Source organism: Micrasema longulum, unplaced genomic scaffold (genome assembly GCF_059751315.1).
Source record: "Micrasema longulum isolate JH-2025_06_02 unplaced genomic scaffold, ASM5975131v1 h1tg000394l, whole genome shotgun sequence".
Classification (NCBI taxonomy): Eukaryota; Metazoa; Arthropoda; class Insecta; order Trichoptera; family Brachycentridae; genus Micrasema; species Micrasema longulum.
The window spans coordinates 113,475-138,459 of NW_028277595.1; the positions used below are offsets into that span (position 1 = coordinate 113,475).

The following is a 24,985-nucleotide window of genomic DNA, read 5'->3' on the forward strand; positions in this document are numbered from 1 at the left end:
TGTATGTTTTTTATCAACACTTCGTTTCTTCTTAATTTTAAATATGGACATCAAATAAAACAACATGAAACCTTTCCTTAAATAATTCATATCGATTCTAGCGCTGGCTTTTTATATTTATTTACATATTTAAAAAAAAAGAACATAGAAAAGATTGAAATAGAAGAGTGAATAATTTTCAGTAATAATCCCACAATTCTGTCAACTAGGGAATATCGATGGTAGTGTATTTGATTGATTTACAAGCAATCCGTTGATGAGTTTTGATACTTATGATAGGATACGCCATTGTTTATAATTACAAATACAATGTCAAAATAATAATCTATACATTTTTATATCGTAATTTGAAAACATCCAACTAGAGATTTAAAAGCAAATATTTTAATCTGTGAATAGTGATTAAAGATGGCCAATTTAAACATTCCAATGTCAAAGCAGTGCCTTTTTAAATAGAGTTGAGCATTTAAATTTTTGACAATGGCTAAATTTTTTCCATATTTTCCTAGATTTATTATTTTGGTGATAAACCATTAAGTTTAGAAACAAAAATTTTAACCTGTTATCATAAACAAAAATAGAATGATAATGACATCGACCTATTAATATATATAGATACACCCTGAGCCTCCAAAAATGATGACAATTAACTCATGCCCAATGCGATTTAGTCATTCTTTAAACGTCACAACGTGAGCTTGACGTTCAGAATAGAAGCATAAATAATCGTTAATATAAAAACTGTTCAGATAAAAATTCTCAAAAGGATGGTGTAACGTAATTTCATTGGGAAATATAAATTTATAAGTGATATATGATGACATTAACACATCTTAAAAATCAAAGCGGCGTAAGAGCGAAGATCGCTCACTAACAAGGCCGCACTGGTAGGAATACGTATTTTAAAATATTATAAAATGTGAGTTAATATTATTTTATAATTTTTATATTTGAAGCACTAACTTTGTGGTTATTCATTATAATGAAATAAATAAAAACGACTTTGTTTTAAACCACTTATTTTTTCTACCAAACGGTTTCAAAGTTATACAAGCTTCTTTAATATTATTTAATATATACTTCTTTAATATTATTTTGGGATCCCTTTAAGATCCATTAAAAATAAATAAATGAGTAAATATTATAAGGAATTTGAGGAAAAAACTTTTTTGATTTCCATCAAATTTAAATGTCATTTGTTGAAATATTTGTATTAGTAATATTAAACATTAACGCTTCTTATGTAAACAATGTAATAAGAAAGTATAAAAAAATTATTTTCAGTAAATTTTTATTTTTAAAATAGCTTAAAATATAATTTTACTAGCGGACCCGACAGACGTCCTGCCCGAACGTTAGGTTGCCTGCTATTAACTGGTTCAGCTTACACAAAATCTCGAAAAATTCAAATTTTCGATAAACTATATACTAAGTGACATTTGACAATGACAAATTACATTTGAAAAATGCCTGATTGGATCTAAAAAGAGTGAAAAAATGAAAGCGTCCGAATTAAAGGAAAAATACTTTTCATTGTTAAGTAGTTACCTAGGTACTTTGTTTATGATTAAATTCCAAAACTAAAAATTATGAATACTCAAATATTGAATTTTAGCAGGTACCTAGGTACTTGTTTATGGTTGAATTCCAAAACATAAAATAATTCATTTTCAAATATAAAATTCTTTTTGCAAATGTCTAACTCTGGTCTTCTCACCTAAAGGGATGCACTTTATTCATTAATGCGATTTTCAAAAATGTATTGAATGTCAGTTAATATTATTTTAGTATCACCAAAAATCGAGTAAAAAGAAATAAATGGGAAGAAATTATAAGGAATTTAAGGAAAGAATCTGATTGGGATCCATAAAAACTAATGTTGTTTGTAAACATTGAAAAACAACCTTTTTTTAAACACAAAAAAATAACATCCTTCCATATTTTTTGTACATGCATTCTTGTCGAATGCAACCCTGATAGGTCGATGAAAAAAATATTTATACCCCTAACTTTTTTTTTACAGATTAGATTGAAAATTTTAATATCTACGAACACGCGAAGCGCAAAGATCTAGATTTTGCTTAAAACCGCATGTAAATCGGTTGAGCAGTTTAGGAGAAGTTCAGTGACATCATGTGTATAGAAGAATTATATATAAAGAAGATTACATTACTTTTGAAAAACGTTTACTTTTAAATAAACAGTATTTTTTTGTTAAGTGAGGCCTTTTACTAGCCGGCGCTAGCAGTCTGATATGTTGACCCAAGGTGAAAATAAACAAACTTATGGCTATGGGTTTATTTTTGTGGAACAACTTTTTCAATATTTTATAGGCGCCTGTGTATATTAATAGGTAGATGTATAATGACCATAGACAAATGACCTAGACATATAAGTTTGATCAATTTCTATGAATTCAAAATGGCATTCAAGTTCTTACTTTTGAGATATTTATTCTCTATTGGGTGGAGATGTTTTTTTATTTTATTATCAGTACATAATGATTAGTATGATCTTTCAAAGCCTTTCCATGATTTTACATTTCTGAATTATATAACATATTTCATCACTATTCAAAAATACAATAACTAAATAATTTGGTAACACATAATCGTGAATTCTCAAAGAAACGACTTGAAAATAAAATAAAGTGGAACAATAATTGTAAGCCTTGTGTTGAAGCTACTTTTTTAAAACACTTTTCACATTGTTAAAGTTGATGTCATTGACACTTCAGCGATTGTCATTTTAATTCGTAAAACCACATATATTTAGAAGCACTATACATTTTAAAGAAAGTGCTATATTGGGGAGTCGCAGATATAACTAACGAATGACAAATAGTAGTTGAGAAGTGATTTTTTAGGGCAGTCGAATGAGGAAGTTTACTGCTGAGTGAAATCGGATTTAAAAACAATTCTTGGGCATGACGATGACAATACAAACATTGTCTTGAAATGAACAGCAAAATTTATTTTGAATATTTTTGATAAATACACATTTCTATTCTATGATTTTTACGATCACTATTTTTCATTTCCCGTAGATTAGTTCGCTAATCACAATCGCCCAATCGACACAGTTGACATTTGAAATTCAAAATATTTTTTAATGGAATAGAAATAGTCGCACAAAGATGTCTTTGATTATTCGTCAATTAAGCAACTTTTGCTTAAGGGTCAGATGGGGAACAGTGCAACAAATTTTTTATTTAATTTAAGAAAAATCTATATTTCTATATTCGCATGACCTTACGAAGATCGTATTTAACGAACGTGCTCAGCAGGAATGAATGATGACATCACAAGTACGAAAAAGGATTTTAAAATGAAGATTGAAATATTACAGCCAGTAATCTTCCTCAGTGAGCGAGTGCAGTAGTGGGGTGTGGTTGGGGGTTGGGCAGTTAGCAGGGCGGCGCGGGGGGTCAGTGACGCAGCAGATCTTGAAGGTCGGCAAAGGCACAGGCGCCCAGGCCGCGCGCCGCCATAAGGGAGAGGAGGCCGGACGCGTGCGCAGCGCAGCCCTCCAGGGGCGCACGCCACGGCAGCTTCTGCGATTCTGCAACCAAATTGAATACATATAGCAAAGTTTTATTATCAATTTATACAAAAAGCATAAATCGCTTACAATCATCATCATTCCCTTTTCCACACCTAGTGGTGCATAGGGCACTGTATTGGTAAACCAAATGCAGAATATTTCCACCATCTTTTATAGGAAGGTAAGGTGATCAGTCTCATGCTCGTGACCCCAGTCCAGGGACATGAAATATTGCTGTTCAAACCACCTTTAAAATCTATATTTCATATCCACCCTGCTAGGGATCGAACCCAGGACCTCAAGAGTGGTAGACGAACAAGTCAACCACTACACAATGAGACTGACTTATCTCCACTCGATTCCCTTGTTCAGGATTTTTATCTGAGAGCAGCGATCAAGTCGAAAACACTCGTTCAAGGTTCTGGTTCTATTTCACACGCAGTACTGTATTCTTCATCCGCCCAGAAAGAGAGAGAGTACACATAATACAATGAACATTCAAAGTGAAAAAATATAATGAATATAAATAAATTCCAGACCTATAACAATAGCAAGCAGGTAAACGCAAATAAGTGATTAAAAATAATTTAAAAAAAAAATGAAGTCCAGAACCAAATATATCAGCCGTGAAAGCCGTTTACACACGGACAATACGATACTGTTTTGTCCCAGGGCATGACCATTGTCCGCACGTAAACAGCAATATGTAGGACAAATAATTGTCCCGAGACATCGCCGCCGAGATAGATGGACAGGCTATCTCTGCGGAATAATGATTACCCCCACAACCGTGTGCAGCCTTTTAGGGATTTGCTCGACATGAATGCATCACTTCCACACAGTTTTTTTGCCGAAAATGAAGGCAGAAAAAAAACACTTTTATTATTTAGTTCATTTTTTAACAATTCCTATACATCTTGGTAAAAAATAAATAACATTCTTGCTCGTAATAAGCGCCGTCCCGTATTCATTTTCGCAGCCCTCACTTGTGAACTGCGTCTGAGTTTTTGCATTGTCCCAGCATTCTCTCGTGCGCTTTTGAAGCTGTTCACGGAGCTGGGACAGTATTGTCAAATCCATTTATTGTCCAAGCGTAAACAACCCTTTATCCTCATACTCATTACCATATCTGCGGAGTCTGGGGATAGGCGGGTGCATGTGATGGTTCTAGAACTTGCGATATAAAAATTTGGTGTATACATGGATACACACCAACTCGAGTAAATCTGGACAGCCAATAAATAAGTTGATTACTTTATAAAGGAATAAAAGGTCTGTTAGGATTTGTCAATCAGAATTTTGACAAAAAGATTTGACAAGAATAAGATAAATTCTCCTGAATGATAAGGAAGATACAATTGATTGTTACAATATATTGAATCGATACATTTCGCGAAGAGGGTAATCATAATAACTATTTAGGATTTTGTAAGTTTCTTTTCCATAATTCTCCTATTGAAGTTAGACCCGAAGCAATTTAAAAATAATCTAAGTAAAATTAAGATTTTTTAGTTAATGTAAAACAACCATACCTAGTATAGCAGAATTCAGGGCGGAACAAACTGGCTCCCGACGCGATGGGTCCAGCTGCCAGCCGACAGGACTAGCCCAAGGATTACTATACGCCAGTAAACTGAATGCATCCTATAAATAAACATAATTGTTATTGGCATATATCTATATCAGAACAGATATAGTAGAGCACACTTAGAAAAGGAGAATAGAGAAAAGTCTAATGAATACAATATGTATATGATTTAACATTTTAAATAACTGAATTTGGTACACGCGCTACATTTTCTAAGAGAATTTTTATTTTAATTCATTTGGGAAACCAACAGTTATACATGTTCATTTTTAACATTCAGATATTATATTGCATGGACTCAAAGAAGGCTTCCACAATTTGTACTAATTAGTAAATAAAAATATAAAACATATACATTTTATATTACATACATTATATATTACAGAATTAATAGGTTTGATTCATGCTCTTCATTTATAATTCATTAAATCAAATGCAATTTTCCACTCTTACTTTCCTTCAATCATCCTTTACCACTCCTTATCAATTTCCTTCTTTTCCTTTCCACTATCTCCTTGTTTTGTCCATATTTATCTTATAGTATATTTATTATTTATATAGTTTAAACTTTAAGCCGTCGTCGCTTTATTACCTTGGCGGCCTCCGTGGTGTAGTGGTCAAGACGCTTGATTCACGCACGGAAGGTTCCGGGTTCGATTCCCGGTGAGAACACAAAAATTAAAATGTGATTTTTCTCAAGCCTGGGTGCTCTGTGATGTAATTCACCACTGTAATTAGGCCTCCTGGCCTGTTGTGGTGCAAAAAAAAATGTAAATGTAAAATGTAAATTACAGTATTATTTAATGAATACATATAATTGGATGGCAGGCCCTACTATGTATACATTTTATATAGTTTTAAAAAAAAAATATTAATTTAACCTGTACATCTGTTTGTATTCAAAATAAAAAATAAAATATATATACATGTATAATGATAGCACAAAAAAAGAATGAAAGGAAAAAATAAACAGAAATATACTTGTAGTAAATGGGGCCAGATTAGGATTTCTTATTACATTTTTTTGTGATTATTAAAAGGAAAAATAAGTTATTTATTCTGAAAAAATATTTGAGTGTCTTTTATTGAAACAAAATACTGTAATCCTATATGAGAAGTCACTAAAAGCTGAAGTAAAAAAGCACTAAAAAGATATTACCGGTGCAATGGCGAAGTTGAGTGCAGCGGAAATTTGATATTTAAAATGTTTTCTTGCCCGCGGTAAAAATCAGAGCATTTAATTGTATGGCAATTTTTCTTGAAAGTGCATGAAAAACGATTTCGATAAAAACAAACTTCTTTGAACGACATCACTAGTTCTCTGAAATCAACCAATGAAAGTGTTGTGGTACATTTCTAATTACCGGAAAGCCAACCCACCAATCAGGATAACTCACCGTAGAGAACTTGAGACATCACAGGGGGAGTAAACAAAAATTATAGCACTGATAATACGATACATTTGGCTTACTTTGATAGAAAATTACTGAAATTTTTTATTTTAAAAACACAACTTCCTCATTGTTAACAAAAGAAGGAAAGGAAGTAAAAAAGAATTGAAACGAAAAGAAAAACACATTAAAAAGAGTTAGAGAATTGAGGCGATGGCCATTCAGCGGACAGGATAGCTGATTTGATAGCAGCAGGAGTAGTGTGGAGTAAGTCTGACAGCTCTGCATAATTATTTGCCAGGGGAGAATGGTGAGTTATAACCGTTGACGTGTAAGTTCTGATTGAAGAGTTTCTACCTCGAGCATCTTTCTATTGGCGCTGTGTGCGTGAGGGTTGTCCTGCGGCAGGCGCTGGCTCATAGTGTACAGCTCCTTGCCGAACTCCAGCATCCGCTCCACGGAGGCTCGGCTTCCCCCGCACACCTGGCGGCCGCCGCTCCCCGACAGCTCCACTTCTGCAAATGTAATCGAGACAATGAGGCGGCGAACGACGGACGAAAGGTTCGCAGCTACGCGGAAAAATACTCACAAAGACAGAAAAAAATTGCAACAAATGGACAGTTCGTAAATAAAAATTAATTTTATAGTTGGCAGAGATTCGAAATGCTGGAAGGGAAAAGTATTTATTTAGATCTAATTTTTTGCAAAAGAGAGGGAAAACATTTTCGAAAAGGGAATATGAAAATTTAGGCAATTACAGGGCTAATGACCTGTCATTGGCAAGTAGCCACTTTACTCTCTGTTGCATCAAATTTAGATCTAAATAACTCCCTAGGGAGGAAATCCAGCCTGTCTACAAACATTTGGACAAATCAAAACAAAGTATTTATTGTTCAAAAGAATGGAAAGGAAGTTAAAAATAATATAATAATAATAATTATTATGATTAAATGCATTATGATCTGTTATCTTCAGCACCGCTGCCGTATTTAACACCGACATGTGTTTTGACACCTTATTTCACAGGGTTCTATTAGGCAAAGATTAAACAAATAGTATTAGGTATAGAAATAACAAAACAAAACACCTAACGTCATTGACCTGTGGTGTTCATAGTCCATGATCGATGACACACACACTTGCAAAATCATTTCACCTGAAATATAGAGCGAAGCGAGTTATCATTTTATAGTGAAAATTAGAGTAATGTCCTGCAGAACGTTAACATCGTTTCTACCAGGGAGACACGGAGAACAAAGGAACGTGGTCTATAAAGAGACCAAAGAGAACAGTCAGTCCAACAAGTCAGCTCGATGCAGTCACTCACTTCCAGCATGTAGTTCAAGTGCAGCCAGTTCAACTTCTCATCGCCGTAAAACTCAAGGGCGAGACAATTCATTATTTATTCGCCATGTAATAAATACACATTAAACAGCGACCTCGTGTCCTCCGTCAATCTCTAACAGGGGTAGGAGCTCCGACCCTCGACAGCCTTAATCCCTACAGACCTAACAGCAATCTTACATATTTTCATACTTTACATTTCGGAATTTGGAATATTGCTTAGAAAAGTCATCGGAATTACGACTATAATTAAAATTTTGATCAAAATATTTACCGGTGACTGTCAGTTAAAAAATGGTTAGTAAAACGCACAACCGCCAGTTATCATCGTGAACGGTTAATGGTTTGAGGCACTATAAAACCGGCCGTATGTAAATGAAAATGTATGATCAAGATTTGTCTTTACCCATACCCATGTCATCGTCTTCTAAAATAGCAGCTTCGGCTGCGGCGTCCATGTTGGAGTTGATTCCTGGCATTCCCTTCTGTACGTGGGGGGTGGAACTGCTGATCCTGTGTGCTTGGTAACCATTACTGCTCACTGAACCGTTTGTTCCTGAAACATAATAAACATACATGGTACGTCCGAAAAGTTTTGATTCAATTAAAAAACATTTATTGATCCAATCGGCACAACATATTAAAAGATTTAAAAATAGGCTTCTTTTTGTGATACATCGCTTTCAGCAATATTTCCAGGCATCAAAAGCGTCACGGTGGGCCTTTCCTTGAATGTTCTTTAGAGCCTGAGTACAAGCCTCTTTGACTAAGACAACTGTCCCGAAATTATGTCCTTTTATTGGAGTTTTCAAGCGCAGGAACGAGAAGAGGTCTGGGGGAGCCACGCCAGGACTGTAAGCCAGCAAGAGAACCGTTGGCATCTTTGATTCGGCCAGGAAGAGGGTCACGAAAGGCAGTGTGGCCGGTGCGTTGTCATGGTGAAGATTCCAATGGTCACAAGCTTGAGAACGGTACTTTTGGGAATGTTTAACGTCTGTACCATTAAATGAAAACTCAAACGACGGTCTGAGTTCGAGAGTTCAGTCAGACGCGTCACGTTTTCGCCGGCGCTGGTCGTTGATGGCCTTCCAGCGCAGGCTTGACTCCCGATAAACAATCATCACCAAAGGCCGTCTTCATCATGGGAAAAGTTTCCACTGCGGACTTGCCGAGATTCACCCAAAACTTGATGGGAATCGTTTGCTCCATCGAGCACTGCATCACGGCTTGCACGGAAATCTAAAATGAATTTCTCAAAAATGCCTGTCCTTACTCTCCGGATGGTCGGAGACGACTTGGCAACCTGCGTGCATAAGCAGATTCCCCCTGCATCGATCTTAACCAGTCCAAGTGCGTATTTGCTTCACAGCAAAATGACTGACATTCATTTTCGGGCAAACCATGCATATACAGGTAACCCGGTAAAAGCAGAAACAAAAATCCTTTCCATTGCAAAATGAAAAATCCACAAAACCTGTGTTTTTTAGGTTTGTAGAACCACCTTTGATATTTCATTTCACCTTCCCAGGAATCGAACCCGAGACCTCAAGCAAGGTAGGCGAATGCGCCAACCACTACACTATGAGGTGGACTTATCTCCGCTCGATTTCCTTTCCTTCAGGATTTCCCTTATCACGTTGAACGCATTCGTCCAGGATTCTGGTTACATTCCCACATAACTATATTCTTCATTCCCCTGGATACAGAGAAAACAAAATAACAGCTATAGAAAAGGATATAAAAAATTAAGTATTACAAAAATGTTCCCATAACTATTGAACATTTGAGAAGTTCAATAAATAATGTTCTTCATGGTCACCCAAATATCAAAGGAACGTTTTAAGAAACATAGAACACGGAATCGACCTATTAATACACGTAGAGGCACCCTGAGCCCTAAAAAATTATGACACTTAACTCAAGCCCAACCAACGCTTATTTAGTCGTTCTTCAACCGCCAGCCAGATGTGGCGTGAGCTTGATGTTTAGAATCAAAACCAAAATGTTTGCTTGTATCGTGAAAGTGTGTAAAAACCTTTCTGATAAAAATTGTAAAAAGGATTGTGTAACTTTTAATTGGTAATTTTCATCTGTTTATGAGTGATTGACAAAGAATAGCATGATTAATATTCAAATAAAAATATTATTTATTTGATTTGATTTATTTTTGCACCACAACAGGCCAGGAGGCCCAATTGCAGTGGTGAATTACATCACAAAACAACCAGGCTTGAGAAAAATCACATTTTAATTTTTGTGTTCTTTCTGGGACCTTCCACTACACAACGGAGGCCACCAATGTAAATGTTAAATTACGCCTACCAGCAAAATAGAAAATATCTTCTTTACTAACAGGGATGCACTGATAGAAATACGTTTTAAAAGATAATAAATGTGAGTTAATACTATTTTAGCATTCCCCAAAATCCAGTAAAAATAAATAAATAGGCAGAAATTATAAGGAATTTGAGGAAATAATCTGATTGGAATCCACCAAAAATGAATGCTGGTTGTTAACATTTAAATAAAAATATTTTTTATATAAAAAAAATGGGTATCCTCCCATTTTCGGTAGTATATTTATGTATTGTCCCCGAATGCAATCCTGGTATAAATAAACAAACTCTGTAAGTATGGGTATGTTTTCACATCACTACTTTTTTTAATATTTTGATATGCATCTATGTGCATTAATAGGTCAACGGAACGGTATATATCGACGGTCCCTTCATATACTACCAAATCTGAATTTTGCAAGGTTTACGGGAGAGCAAAAACAGATATTAATATTTTTAAGACGCTATCAGATACCGTTCTTATTTCAATAGACACATGTTTGGCAATGTGACTCCTGATTTTTATAATCCGAATCATTTCTATCAAACTTATATGTTATTCTTATTTTTATATTATGTAGGTGCATATAATATGCATTTGTGTGTTCATTTTGAATCAACGTTCGCGTATTGTCAAACCTTATTTTATTGTTGTGATTATTTCGTATTTACTGCATTTTGTGGTTACCTACCTTATTGTATAGGACTCGTCGCACATTATTCATTCGATGTGATCAGTTAAATTTCAAAATAAAATGCTTTTTTTTTTTTCAGAATACGGTTTTGAAATTTAACATACTTTAAAAAAAAATACAATTTATATCATTTCTTGATTTGAATTTTAACAAAAAGGTTTCTGACTTTTTACTAAGCTCTTTATTGTACCATTTTTAATACAATTACAAGTTTTAAACAATTATTTTTCTATACAGGTTTCAACCACATACACGCACCCTCTCCCTCATTCATTCCCACACGCACATGTATCCTCTCCCTCATTCATTCACGCATACACACATTCACATACACATGAATACAAACGTCACACAAATACAATTACTAAACTTCTTTATATATTTTATGTGTCATTATATTTACAGTGGATTTTTTTATTGGCTTTAGCATTGTTAAGATTTTTCTACTTATTTTGTTTATGTAATGGCTGTAAAAATCTCAAATAAAAAAAATAAAAAAAAACCACAGTATTTGATAGATTTATTAAAATATCAAGGTTTTTTTGCTCTTTTGTAAACCTCGCAAAATCCGGATTCAACATTACACGTAGGGACGGTCAATAATATTTTTCTGCATTGTTCGTTCTTCAAAACAGTCATGGGCGAGAAAAGGGTACAAGGGAAAAGAAAATTGAGATTTTCATGTCTCTATGGTGAGGAAGGAGTGGTGATCTTCGGTTATCAGTACAGACATGCATTGAGAAATGGAATATGTTTGTGGCGTACCATTGCTGGCGGTGGACGTTAGCCCGTTGGTAGAGTTAGAAGAGGATTCCATGTCAATGTCACTGCTATTGTCCTCTATGGTGTTAAGGGGAGAGTGGTGACCTTTGACTACGTCACTCTCTGTGCCGTTCATAGAGAGGTTAGGGTGGTTGTTAGCTTCCTCTTTAGTACCTAAGCACAACACGCCGGGGGAAACATAAAACTTGCTAAATAAATGTAGGCAAATGAAAACAAACTGTTTACGGGTGAAATCAATTTGGGATGTTACTACGTATGCAATTATTAAGTGAGCCCATCGCAGGCGGAGTGAACTAATAAAATGGTCAAACTTCAAGTATTCAAAGTTTTAACTCGTACTAGGTTTTGGCCTATTTTTTTTTAACTCGACTGTTTTGATTTTTTTAATCAACATGGATGTTTTGTACATAAAGAACCATGAAAAAAAGGTTTTTGGATTGTACTAATTACATAAATGTAATATTAGCAAAGAGTTTATATCACAGGTGCGAAGGTTTTCACGGTCACTGTTATCAATATGTTTCTCTTTTGGGTGATACCGTGTGGGTTGGATTTGTTCCAACGTTTCGGCTACCATTGCAGGAGCCATCTTCAGAGTAAACTAGTTACAATGCATGTAAGGTCACTAATTACAATGCATGAATAATAAAATAGGCAATTGAAATACACAGACACCCAAATAACATAAACAAAGACGACGGGCTTAAATTAAACTCAACATGGTTCCCAGCACTACACACTACAAACATGAATAGAAATGTGCCTACTGCCGACTGCGACACGGTACAAATTACTAGTACTCAAACACACACTTTTTTTCTACAAAACACTTGATTTACCCTGAAGATGGCTCCTGCAATGGTAGCCGAAACGTCGGAACAAATCCAACACACACGGTATCACCCAAAAAAGAAACATATTGAGTTTATATCACCCTTAAAATGTCAGTCAATTCACTTCACCTGAAATGGGCTCAAATTTTAGTACCAATGTTGTAAAGCGCGTTATGCAGGGGACAGAATTTATAAACCAAATGCAGCGTATTTCGATCACCTGTTATATAAAAGTAAGGTGATCAGTTCTAAGTTTCAGGAACAATGAAATATTGCAGTTTAAACAACCTTTAAAATCAATATTTCACGTCCACCCTGCCAGGAATCGAACCCAGGACCTCACGAATGGTAGGCGAATGCGCCTGCCACTACACAACGAGGTGGACTTATCTCCACAGGATTTTCCTATTCAGGATTATTACCTGGGAATGCCCATCGAGTCAAAAACACTCGTCCAGGTTTCTGGTTCTATTTCACGCACATAACTGTATTCTTAATCTGCCTGGACACAGAAACTCATCGAAACGAGTGTTAAACTAGATATAGTTATATTTCAAATGTAAATTTTACACATTACATTATTTTTACATAAAAAAATATCCTAAACACATGTTTTTAAAAAATAGTAACATCCCTAATTCAATTTCTTATTCAAAGACTTTTTCAAAAAATACATACAATTTGGAAAAATACTATAGTTCATTGAAATCTGCTCATTTTTTCAGACTCCTGGTTCTGCTATTTGTAAAAAATAACCTCGATAAAACAAAAACAAATGGATGAGATCCATTCGCCTTGGAATAATTTCTTAAAAAGTCTTTGAATGTAATATGATTGTGTTAAAAAGAAGCTAATTTGAAAACATTTAAAGATGGAGACTACATTTTATTTTGGCGTTTATTTCTGGATTTCTTAATTCTAGCCATGGATGACTTGAAACAATTGAAGGAGGTTATTAGCTTTGCAAGATATTAACCACTTCCCGCTACGATAGTTTAAATATTTTTAAGCCTTCTTTATTAATTTATAGATTTCTGAAAAAAACTCGAAGCTTTAGTTTAATAAAACATAATATCTATGTGCTATCAAATATTTCCAAAAAAATTTTCATGTTTATTTTTTCACTGGATGCATTAAATTCATCATCATCATTCCCTTTCCGCACCTAATGGTGCATGGGGCACCGCATTGGTATTGATCTTTTTTTTGTTACATGAAGATAAAATGATCAGTCTTACGCTTCAGGTACCGATTCAGGGCCCCAATCACAATACGAAGTTCACGGTAATCTTAAATTTTATCCACAAAGTAAAATTAAGTTTTCGGTGGGAAAAATAGAATGCGCAAATATTTATTTTTCCTAAACATGTTCAATTACATGTTACCGATGAAGATATTAAAAAACTTTGTACAAATATACACAATTTTGTACATTAATTTTGATTATACTTTATAGACAGTCGAAGATAACTCTGTTAACTTCCCCTTGTAATCAGGGCCCAGGGACTATGAAATATTCCGGTGTGAAAACACCCTTTTAAATAAATATTTCATATCAACCATGTCGAGAATCGAACCCGAGACCTCGTGCTCGGTAGGCAAATGTGATGACCATTACACTACAAGGCCGACATGCATTAAATTACACATGGATATTATTGATTTATTTCACTGTTTTTACAATGTAAAGAGGTTCTTTGCTGCAGGTCCCAACTAGCTAGGAATTTCCCGTGTTTAGACAGGACCCCTTTTGTTACATGTGTTTTTTCATTGGATAGTGATAAAACAATTCAAATAAATACTAATAAAAATAAAAATTGAAACAACATGTAAAGTAAACTATGCATATCGACAGTAAAAAGGATAAATGACAGATGCCCCGACAGGACAGGAATTTTGAATCAATGAGGAAGTTCAGTGGTTTTTCAATTAATGTTATTTTTATTTGTAAGTAGACTACCAAGCCAAAATTTAAAAAAAAATCTGTATCGTATTATCATTGATAGTTTTGTAAATAGTTAATAGTTTTTGAAATTACTCCGCCAGTGATGTCATAAGTTTTAGTCGGTGAGTTCTGCTGATTGGTGAGTTGGCTTCCCGGAAACCGGAAATCTATCACAACACTCTATCATTGGTTGATTTAGAAGAACTTTTGACGTAATTCAAAGTAGTACATTTATATGAATTTTTTCATACAGTTTTAAGACACTTATCACCGTTTTTGCGGGAATTCAAAACTACAAATTCAAAAATACTTTTTTGCTACTTAGCTAACTTACTTAAACAAAAAAAATAATTTACTAGACAGTATTTCATAGACCTTTATTACTTTCAAAATGTTAAAAAAAAAGTGATATTTCCCTATTAAATGCCCTCATTTTTACCGCGCATAATAAAATATTTCATATACCCAATTTTCCATAGCACTGAACTTCCTCATTTCAAAACAATGTGGGTAAGACAGGTGTCATATAAAACAATTGGAGCTAAGAAAAATAAATACAAAAATACCAAGTCCAATTTTGTGATATAAATTCGTTGATTTTATGAATATCGTACAGGAGGGTTTTAGATGTAAACGCCAAAATTTATCTTCGATATTCACGGGTGTCGGCTCATACAAAGCAGCTTAAAATTCTGAGAAAAGTGTTATATGTAATTTAATTTTGACCATAGTGACACATGAGCTTAGTAGCCTTTTTACCGCTGATATGATAAATACTTATCTAAGACTTTGTAAATCTTAACTGTAGAGAAAACATATAAAAACAGAATATGGAAGTGTTGTGAGAAGCTTTATGTTAATAAAATCTAGAATGTTGCAGTTTATTGTCAAAACATGAGAAAAATCAAATTAAAGAGGGCATTCTGTCTATCCTGTATATGAAGAAAACTGCACAATGGTACACAATACCCTCGATTACATGGAGGGCTTAGCATTCTAAGTGTTAAAAACAAATCATCACATTAACATTTTTGCAATGAAAAGTCAAATAAAGATGTTCTTGCCAATACAGTGGAATCCGCTTATTAAGATCACTGTTAGACCTGTAACTTTGGATAGCAATAATCGGTTGATTTTGATCGGCAAATTCCTCCACGGACCGGCGGCGGACTTCTTTGAAGCTGGATTCCAAAAGTGGATTAGTCGTCAACAAAAATGCGTTGAAAAATCTGGTGATTATGTTGAAAAATAGTTAAGAAATTAAGCTTTCCAATGATGTATTTTTCGGTTCAAATAAAAAATGCCCTAAACCTGAAAAAAATTTGAGAACCTTATTTTTTACACAACCCTCGTATGTGACGAAAGTGAACTTAGGTGTTTTATTCACTTATACAACAGTTTATTGCGATAATTTCTGCATTTTTAAGTTCATAATGGCAAAAATTGGATTCTCGTATTTTATCCTCTAAGGTACAGATATAATTTATCAAGTGATTTTTTGGCATTAGGCGAAGTTTGATCACAATCTGCGAACTATGTTTACATACCTAGATGGTTTTGGGACTGACTGAGTATGATTTATGAGTACATTATCCAGGATTCTAATGTCCGGATTCCACTGTATATTGCAACATCAAATAAGTGGTTGCTGTGAAAATGGCGCACAATACTAAGTCAGTAATTAAAACATGATATCAAAGTGCGCACGTTAGGTTGACACGAAAGCGGGTGTGTGCGTGTCGGAAGGCTGTGTTTACTTACCGTTGGTATAATTGTGGTGATTGGATGTGTGTGTGGGACTTGAACTAGTGTTGGTGTGTAGAATCACAGACGTTTGACCGCCGGCTCCTACGCTCATGCGAGCCACGCACATCTGTAACGTTAAAAATACAAGATGGAATCAAATTGCAATGAAAAAAAATTTACAAAATTTCAGTCATTATTTTAAATAAAATTACAAATACGGTTTCTAATTCATTGCACTTTTCATATTCAATTGTGCAATAAATGGGCCTCCGTGGTGTAGTGGTCAAGACGCTTGACTCACACACGAAAGGTTCCGAGTTCGATTCCCGGTGAGAACACAAAAATTAAAATGTGTATTTTCTCAAGCCTGGGTGTTCTGTGATGTAATTCACCACTGTAATTGGGCCTCCTGGCCTGTTGTGGTGCAAAAATAAATAAAACAAAAAAAAATAAAAAATTTAAACACATTTCGTAAATGTAATCATTTGGAATTAGAGAAAAACTAGTATACACATGTCATAATGTTAAGGTTTTGTTGAAAAATTTGTTTGAAAAAAAATGTCTCGTCATATTTTTAATATCAAAAATATTTTTCAATTTTTGGATATGAGATTTTACACTTCTAATTTGTTAACAATTTTTTATATTTGGTATACATCGATTGGTTTCGAGGTTACTACCTCATCGTCAGGACTCATCATAAGTCGATGGGTCGATGTATAATAAAAAATTAGGGTGGTTTATGAAAATTTATAAGCAAATGGGTAAAATATCTTTAGCACAGAGACAATACTCTTACATAGGACAAAAATATTGATCGCTTCCCTTAGTGAAATTGATCACGGAGAGTCTGAGAGGTTGAAAATGGTTGAAATATGTGTCAAACAACTTATAAATTAAATATATGAACATTATTATTATTAGAGCACACATAAGAATATGTTTATGTATGTGTGCCCTATTTCAAGATTAAAAAATTATAAATATTATGTTCTTTACATGTTCTTGTTTGAATAGTTATTTATTTTTTATTAGGTTTTCAGGTATTTATTATTTTTATCATGTAACCACTTTATTCTAAAAATATATATTTTTATTGTTTTTACATATATATTGTATATTGTGTTTTTGGCTAAAGTCTGTTCTTTATTACAAGAATTTCCAAATGAACAAACCAGTCGCGTGATACTGTCGGAGAAAAGCCTATTTCACACATATCATCTTAATCTAAAAGGCACGGTAAAATTAAAGTGGATTGACATTTAGTATATTCGTTAGTACCTATTTAAATTTGATAATTTTTACATTTTTGTTTTTTTTTTTAAAAATAAAGCTCCATTATTAATAACTTAAATGAAAATATCAATAAAAACGCCTTGGTTAATATATTATTTAAAAAAAAAAGAAATATTAGAGTTCTTATAATTTACCCAAATATTTCAATTTTGGTGAAGGTTTTGAACAAGTTGTAAATAACTCACTACTAGAAAATAAAAATCAAGTTGGGGTAGAGTGGGGTTCGAACCTCAGACATCTGACCTCTGATCCTGAGTCCTCAAAACTAGCCACGGGACCAAAACCCGATTCAAATTATGTAGTAAAACTTAACAAAAGAGATTTTAATGATAATTTTATCAAAATCATTATTTAAATTTAGCGAACTCAGGTAAAAATTCTGCAAAATGAAATCGACTGGAGATTAGTCTGTCTCGTGGTGTACTGGTTATTGCGTTTGCCAGGCATAAAATAAATAAATAATTGTAAAACAATAAATATCGATTGATTGTATTTTATCATGCCGTGGTGTGAAATGGGCCAATTATGCGCCATCACGCAGTGGACTTGTGGTTTGCACGAGCACAGCGGTCCAATCTCCGTGAAATTACAGTAGTGAAATATTGTATTTTTTTAGAACGGAGTTCTTAACCCCAGTTAAGACAAAGTAAATTTATGTTAATGTAATAATTTTACATTTGCATAAGATAAATTAATAAGTGTAATTTTTTTTTTTTTTAACAAACTTTGCGTAGAGTGCATTTTACAGTAAAGTTCAGTAAAAACAAACAGTTAATTTTTTAAAGGTTTTTTTATCATAATTTTGTATGTGTTTCACTTTTCGGCAATCATTTAAAAAAAACATTTGCTTTCTTATGATTTACACAAATATTTAAATTTTGGGGGCCATTTTGAACTAGTTGTAAATAACTCACTATTAACTTATATTCACTACACACTCTTGCATACATACAATACTCACACACCCATACACATATACACACACCCTAAATATATATACTCACCCTCACTAACATGCACAATAATAAAACGGATACACTAAATTTTTTGTGACTAAAACTAGTACTTAAGAGTAAATATTATGATATAATAAAAGTCATACTCATAATGTAATTGAGACACATTAAACGTTTTTATTTCTACCGACATATTGTAAACATTGTATAAATTCCATAATGTGTTTTGTTTTTATGAGAAAAATAAAATAAAATAAAATTAGAAAATGGTTCCCAAGTTGTAGTAGGTAGAGAGGGGTGCGAACCTCAGACCTCTGATCCGTGAATCCGCGATACTAGCTACATGACCACAACCTGATTCTTAACCTGATCTTTAATCATTAAAAAAAATAACAATAATAATGCCACCATTTATAATATTGTGGTATTACTTTAGGTATAAAAAGTATTAAATTACCTCTGAATCGGATCCATTCACCATTTCAACAAACTGTCTGCATTTGAGCATAAATAATAAATTGTGATTTTGTTCTAGTAGGTTGGGATATAATCTTCTAGTGCTTTCTATTGCCTCGCCCATGCGACCTGCTAAAACTAACTTCAAAATTCCTGAAAAACAAAGAAAACCATTTTAGAATTACGTAATTTCTAATTAGTTCTGCCAACAAGATGGATTCCAAAGAGTGATGACAGTTCTTACTTTGTCTATTTTTAATAGATGTAATTTCCTCATCGAACACCTGTCCTGTAGCTCGAGCGAATGCTTCCGCTGTTCCACAATAACCGTGGTGGACTAAGTAAGTAGACACCATTCTGGAAAAACAAAGAAAAATATTAATAAAATTAAATATTTGACTTTTTTGTAACATTTACGAGAAGGGAATATGAAAGTCAAGGCATTTGAATATTAAACTTTATACTCGTAAACCTTTCTGAGCCTGAACATGAAAAAAATCCGCGAGTTCCTGAAGAGGGTACCAGGAATACCCCAGCTAAAATGCTATAAATACGACATAAAATACTTTTCAAAGATGTCATTATAATCGTCATGGTAGTGTTTATAAAACTGTTTCAAAATATTTCGAGTTTTTTGCAAAATTCATACATTTTGTCATAAAATACTGTTGCCAGAGGATGCCATCATATGACATCGCGCTGCTCCCAGTGTAACATGTTGAACAGCACTAATCTAAATTCTCGTTACGCATAAGGAAGGCAGTACATCAGGGAGTTGGGAGGGGGAATGCATGTAAAATGTAAAGCACGAAATTCGGATTTTTGCAGTTATGGCTGGAAAAGTCACCAAACGGCAATTATTATACATGCCCTTACTTTTGCATAATAGCTTGCCACTCCCCTTGAGCATCGGGCAGTGGGAACTCATTAATGGTCAGGCGTGTTCGCGCCCGCAGTTCCCTGATCATGTCCTCTATGTCGAACACGAACGGCTGCTGACCAAAGTTGGCATCCACCACCTCCCCCGGTGTTTGGAGACCCACGGTGGGATACAAATTAGGCTGAAACAGAACGGTCACCCATATTGTAGCATTAAAAAACAATAAGATTATGATTATATTTCTATGTAAATAATATGGGTATGGAAAAATAAACAAATATATTTTTTTTCAAATATTGCAGTTTAAAACACCTTAAAAATAAATATTTCACGTCGACTGCCAGGAATCGAACTCAGGACCTCAAGAATCCCTTTTACAAACATATCTTTGTTGATAAATTAATCACCAATTCAAAATAAGTAAAAATTGAATTATCAAACCAAATAAACCTTAGACTAACAATTACGACTGGAAAATAATATGCAAGCAAAAATGAATGAAATCTCAAATATGTATTATTAAAATGTATCCCAGAAAGACAATGAAGCAATTTTTATATTATAATTATGTAAATGAAAAACTGTAAAAAAAACATGGTCATAGAAGCGAAAGTATCAAACAAAGGCAGAAGATATTTAGACTGCTAAAAACAGTAATGTAAAAATATCCAATACTATATAGACATCCATAATCAAAATACATTACAACTCCGTTTATCCGAATTCCAGTTATTCAGATTGCCCAATACCCAGATCGTTATCAAGAAATAAAAAAATATTTAATTGTGCGATTAACGTTGCAGGACACATTTTACGTAAGTTTTTAATGTGATTCCGATTCGCTGAATTATTTCAAAAGCAATAAAATCTGGCGCTCATCAATCCGGATAACTGGAGTTTTACTGTGTAAATATTTACAATTTCGAGGGTTGATCTTACCGATAACACTGCGTTCCTGCTGCTTTTGGGTTCACTTTGCGGACTTAAGCTTAAAACCATGTACTAACATTGACAGAACCAAAGAATATATTTATATTCGAAGGGAAATTGAACAATTTTTGTTGTTTAATTAAAATAATACATTCTTTGGATCTGTAACACAATTGTGACTTTTGTTGGGAAAATATTGTGTTTGAGAAAACATGTGTTAAACTGGTGTCATATGTAGGTGTATTGTTTTTCAGCGTGCGTAAGTTTTATTTATTTAATTTTCAATTTTTGAAGTGTGGTTTGATTAGCAATCTCTTAAATTTCCATCGGTGGCATGAACTAATCATTCATAACAATAACTGATGGTTGTGTTTTATAAACCATTTTTTTTAACTACTGGTCTCTCGAAAGTAGTTTGATTGAAATTCAAATTTAAATAGTAATTTTCACCGACGTACAATAAATAGACACGTCATTCCTATACTAGCTACATCTTAAGAATAACGGACATTGCGATGCCCTCAACAATAAAAATAAAAGATAGAACATCGCGATGCACGCAATCATTAGTGTAAGAAAGAAACATACATATTTCCAGAGTTCATATTTTATTATTATTATTATGGATAACTTATATAGCGCCATTTTCGTAATATAATACCTCAAGGGCGCTGTACAAAGTGATTTTATAAAGAAATAAATTTAATTTAATTTTTTTCAATTTGTAATTTAAGAAAACCAATGTACTTTGTCATCACATGCTAAGGATCTATTCAAATGATTTTGATTTATATTTATACATTGAAAACAAGCAAGAGATTAGCTCAGTAAGAGGCATTAAGTAGTAACAGAAAAACATAAAGTATTTATCGCATAAATTGTATTTTGTTTGATGATTTTACTAGTTTAAAAAAAAATGTAAATAAGTGTTTTTTTATCGTAATTTAATGTATTTATTTAGATAGTAAAAAAAACTTGAACAACTAGTTATAACTTACATTAAAATCAATATAAACAAAAATGATTTCAACAGTGTTTTGAGTATGTCCAAATGCTTGCAGACTGGCTGGATTTTCTCCCTAAAGAGTTGTTCATATTTAAATTTGCAAGCATTTGAACATACTCAAAACATTGTTGAATTAACTATCAGGTAATAGAAGAAGTATACAAAATTGAAAAATTGTTTTCAGGCATTGCCTAGTAGGTGAATTGGTTCAGCCGGATGAATCTCACCCGCATGATAAAGGTTTCAGTTCTTTTACTTCATGGATGGAAGAGTTGAGGAAATGTGGATGTTCAAACATAGGCAGAATGGTGAATGTTACACAGTGCGTAAAGTGGCCACTTAAACCAGCCAATGACAGGTCGTAAGGCCTGTAAATGCCTAGACTCCCATATTCCCTTCTCAAAAACGTTTTCCCTCTCAGTTGCAACAAATTTAAAAAGGATTTCAGTTACTATATTACAAGATATTAGATTCAGATGCATTGTGTTTCCTAATTATATTTTTTTTAGTATTTTCCATTCTTTATTTAATTTAATTCTTTGAGTGGCTTTGTATGTCATCTCCCTGTTTTTGGAGTTTACGTAAGGATTGTTATATACCATTATTGGTTAATTTTAATAAATATATATTTGTTTATAATAGAATAATCGATCAATAATAATTAAAAATGTAACAATATATTGAGTCTTCATAATGTGTTAAATGACCAATGAACAAATAAACAAAATTGGCAAACTGTTTCTCAAGTTTTCTTTGATTACAAAAAAAAATGTGCTTAGATTTCAACCTCTATGTAACACAGAGGTGAAACAAATAAAAATAAACCAAATTACATACTGTCATTCTTGAAATTAGTAAAATATAAAAAGTAACTGCATTTTCATTCAAGAATATTTTAAGTCCTGTCAACGAGGCATTTAATTTTATTTAAAATATTACAAAAACAGTTTTAAAAATACATTTGAATAAAGCCTATCTTATTTTTATAATAAACAAAAGTGGATAATTTCTGATCACTGCAGAACACTTAAAAACTATTTTGATACAGTAGAGAAACAATTAGAAAATAATCATTGCAAGAAAATAAAATATAGAATTTAGTTTTGAGTACTTCATCACAAAAGATCACAAAAGGCAAACATTCAAGAAGCAAGCGGTGTAATCACTCCTGGCTTAAAAATGGCGCACATGTTTGCCTAGATCATGCCATGACCATACCTATTGTACTTTGAAATAGTTTCTATGATTGTTTAGGTTAAGTTCAATGTATTATATATCATTAAGGCCAATGCATTAGGGTTTTCGCAAGCCTGTTGATTGGCTTAAAAAAATAGTGCTGAGTTTTCAAAATATTTATTTCACACCTCTGCTTGCGGAAGTTTTTTGACGTAAGGTTCTCTCGCTCTATTAAAACATATTTTTGTTTATTTTAATAACAATAACAATGTAGAGTTAAATATTTTAATTACTCTTTCTTTTTTATCATTATTTGATCACATAATGTAATTATTATTAAGCTGCAGAAAATTTGTAAATACTTATAATATTATGTAATACAATTACGCCTAGATTTGGCCAAATCTATCACTGCTTCATACAGTCTATTTCTAATGAGATTATTGAATACTAAAGTAATAAATACTAGAATAACAGGTAAAACAAAAAGAGGAAAAAATTAAAGAGAATTAATTCAGTATGAAAATACTTTGCAATTTTTACTACAAATTTTGCAGCAACCAACAATTTTTTACGGGTCAAGTATTGGCCTAGGTGTGCAAAATTTATTTCCTAACTTAAATGTCAGCTGAAATCGAAACTGCGGACAAACCCGACTCAGTTTTGGAAAGTTGCCCAATCTACAAATATTAGGGTATTCAGCAAACATCGCATTGTGTTGATAGATATATTATGTACTTTAATTTAGACTTAACAAGGGTTTTTCTTAAGACAAACGCAACTTCAGTTTATTAATAAATTAGGTAAATGAGAATTTGCTGCCATTAACGATTCTGTCCCAATAACATTACCTACTGAGACATTTTTGCAAAATTGCCTAAAATGAGAAAAAAGTTAGAAATCTCAAAGAACTAATTAAAAAATATAGATACATATATATGTATTTGCACTATTATCACTTTTGTAATCGCATAAACATTGAAAAAGTCACAAAAAAAAAATCTAAATTCTAGCAAGCCGGGACGTGAATGTACGAAAAATATATATGTTTATTTCTGAAATATCCCAATCCGCACCCAGTGGTGCATAGGGCACTGCATTAGTACTCCAATGGCAGCAAATTTGGACGATTTTTGTTACGTCTTCGCTTCATGTACCAGTCCAGGGGCAGTGAAATATTGCAGTGTTAAATCACCATTATAACCAACATTTCACATTGACCCTGCCAGGAATCGAACCAAGGACCTCAAGCATGGTAGGCAAACGTGGCAACAGCTACATCACGAAAATTTGTTCACTAACTGTCATTAAAAGTATAAAGCTTTAAAATATCTATTTTTTTCTAAAAATTTCATAAAAAATACCTATATTATTTCATCATCATTCCCTTTCCGAACCTAATGGTGGATAGGGTATTGCATTAGTACACCAATCGCAGAGTATCTTGATCATTTTTGTTACATGAAGGTAAGGTGATCAGTCTTACGCTTCAGTATCCAGTCTAGGGACTATGAAATATTCTGGTGTAAAAACACCCTTTTAAATAATATTTCATATCAACCATGCCGGGAATCGAACCCGAGACCTCTTTCACTGTAGACAAACGTGCTGACCATTACACCACGAGGCCGACATTATATTATATAAGCATTTTAATTATTGCAAATTACCAAAGTGCTGGATCTGATTGATCTGATTTGATCTGATTTGATCTGATTCCATTACTCGGTCTAAAGTAACTTTGATATGCCATATAAAAAAAAAGCTTGATCTGATAAAAACGGATCAAACACAACTGCTTTTCCCCTCAACGATCTTTTGTTACCAGGGCCACTTTGAAAAATCACTCTTTGAACGCTACATACTTTAAAAAAAATGTTTTTAGTTTTTAGCAAATATTTCGGTAACTTATTTAATGGAGATTTGTTATTCTGCTATCCTCAATTCTAGGTTCTTGAATTAACTGATTGATGAAATTACCATACACTGTCACGGTGAACACCTGTAGATCTTCAATTTCAACTTAATAACAAGCCGACGGAGATGGTTAGCATAATGTAACTGGAAGCAGTGGACATGAT

General features: G+C 33.2%; 1 protein-coding gene across 9 annotated transcripts in view; it reads right to left on the minus strand.

Moving 5' to 3' along the window:
- Positions 1-2,206: 2,206 nt before the first annotated feature.
- Positions 2,207-24,985, minus strand: part of RanBPM (Ran-binding protein M) — a 121,586-nt gene continuing 98,807 nt past the window's right edge. For 2 of the 9 annotated variants that reach the window (XM_088225883.1, XM_088225886.1), the window contains exons 4-12: positions 19,789-19,973; positions 19,157-19,269; positions 18,914-19,065; positions 16,220-16,331; positions 11,663-11,833; positions 8,279-8,422; positions 6,880-7,037; positions 5,076-5,187; positions 2,207-3,561 (exon numbers count right to left, since the gene is read on the minus strand). In XM_088225883.1, coding sequence (XP_088082009.1) covers positions 3,428-3,561; positions 5,076-5,187; positions 6,880-7,037; positions 8,279-8,422; positions 11,663-11,833; positions 16,220-16,331; positions 18,914-19,065; positions 19,157-19,269; positions 19,789-19,973 — 1,281 coding nt within the window. In that variant the 3' untranslated portion in view covers positions 2,207-3,427. Of the gene's footprint in view, positions 3,562-5,075; positions 5,188-6,879; positions 7,038-8,272; positions 8,423-11,662; positions 11,834-16,219; positions 16,332-18,913; positions 19,066-19,156; positions 19,270-19,788; positions 19,974-24,985 lie in introns of all 9 variants that reach the window. The other 7 variants (XM_088225885.1, XM_088225882.1, XM_088225890.1 and 4 more) reach the window with 5 other exon arrangements.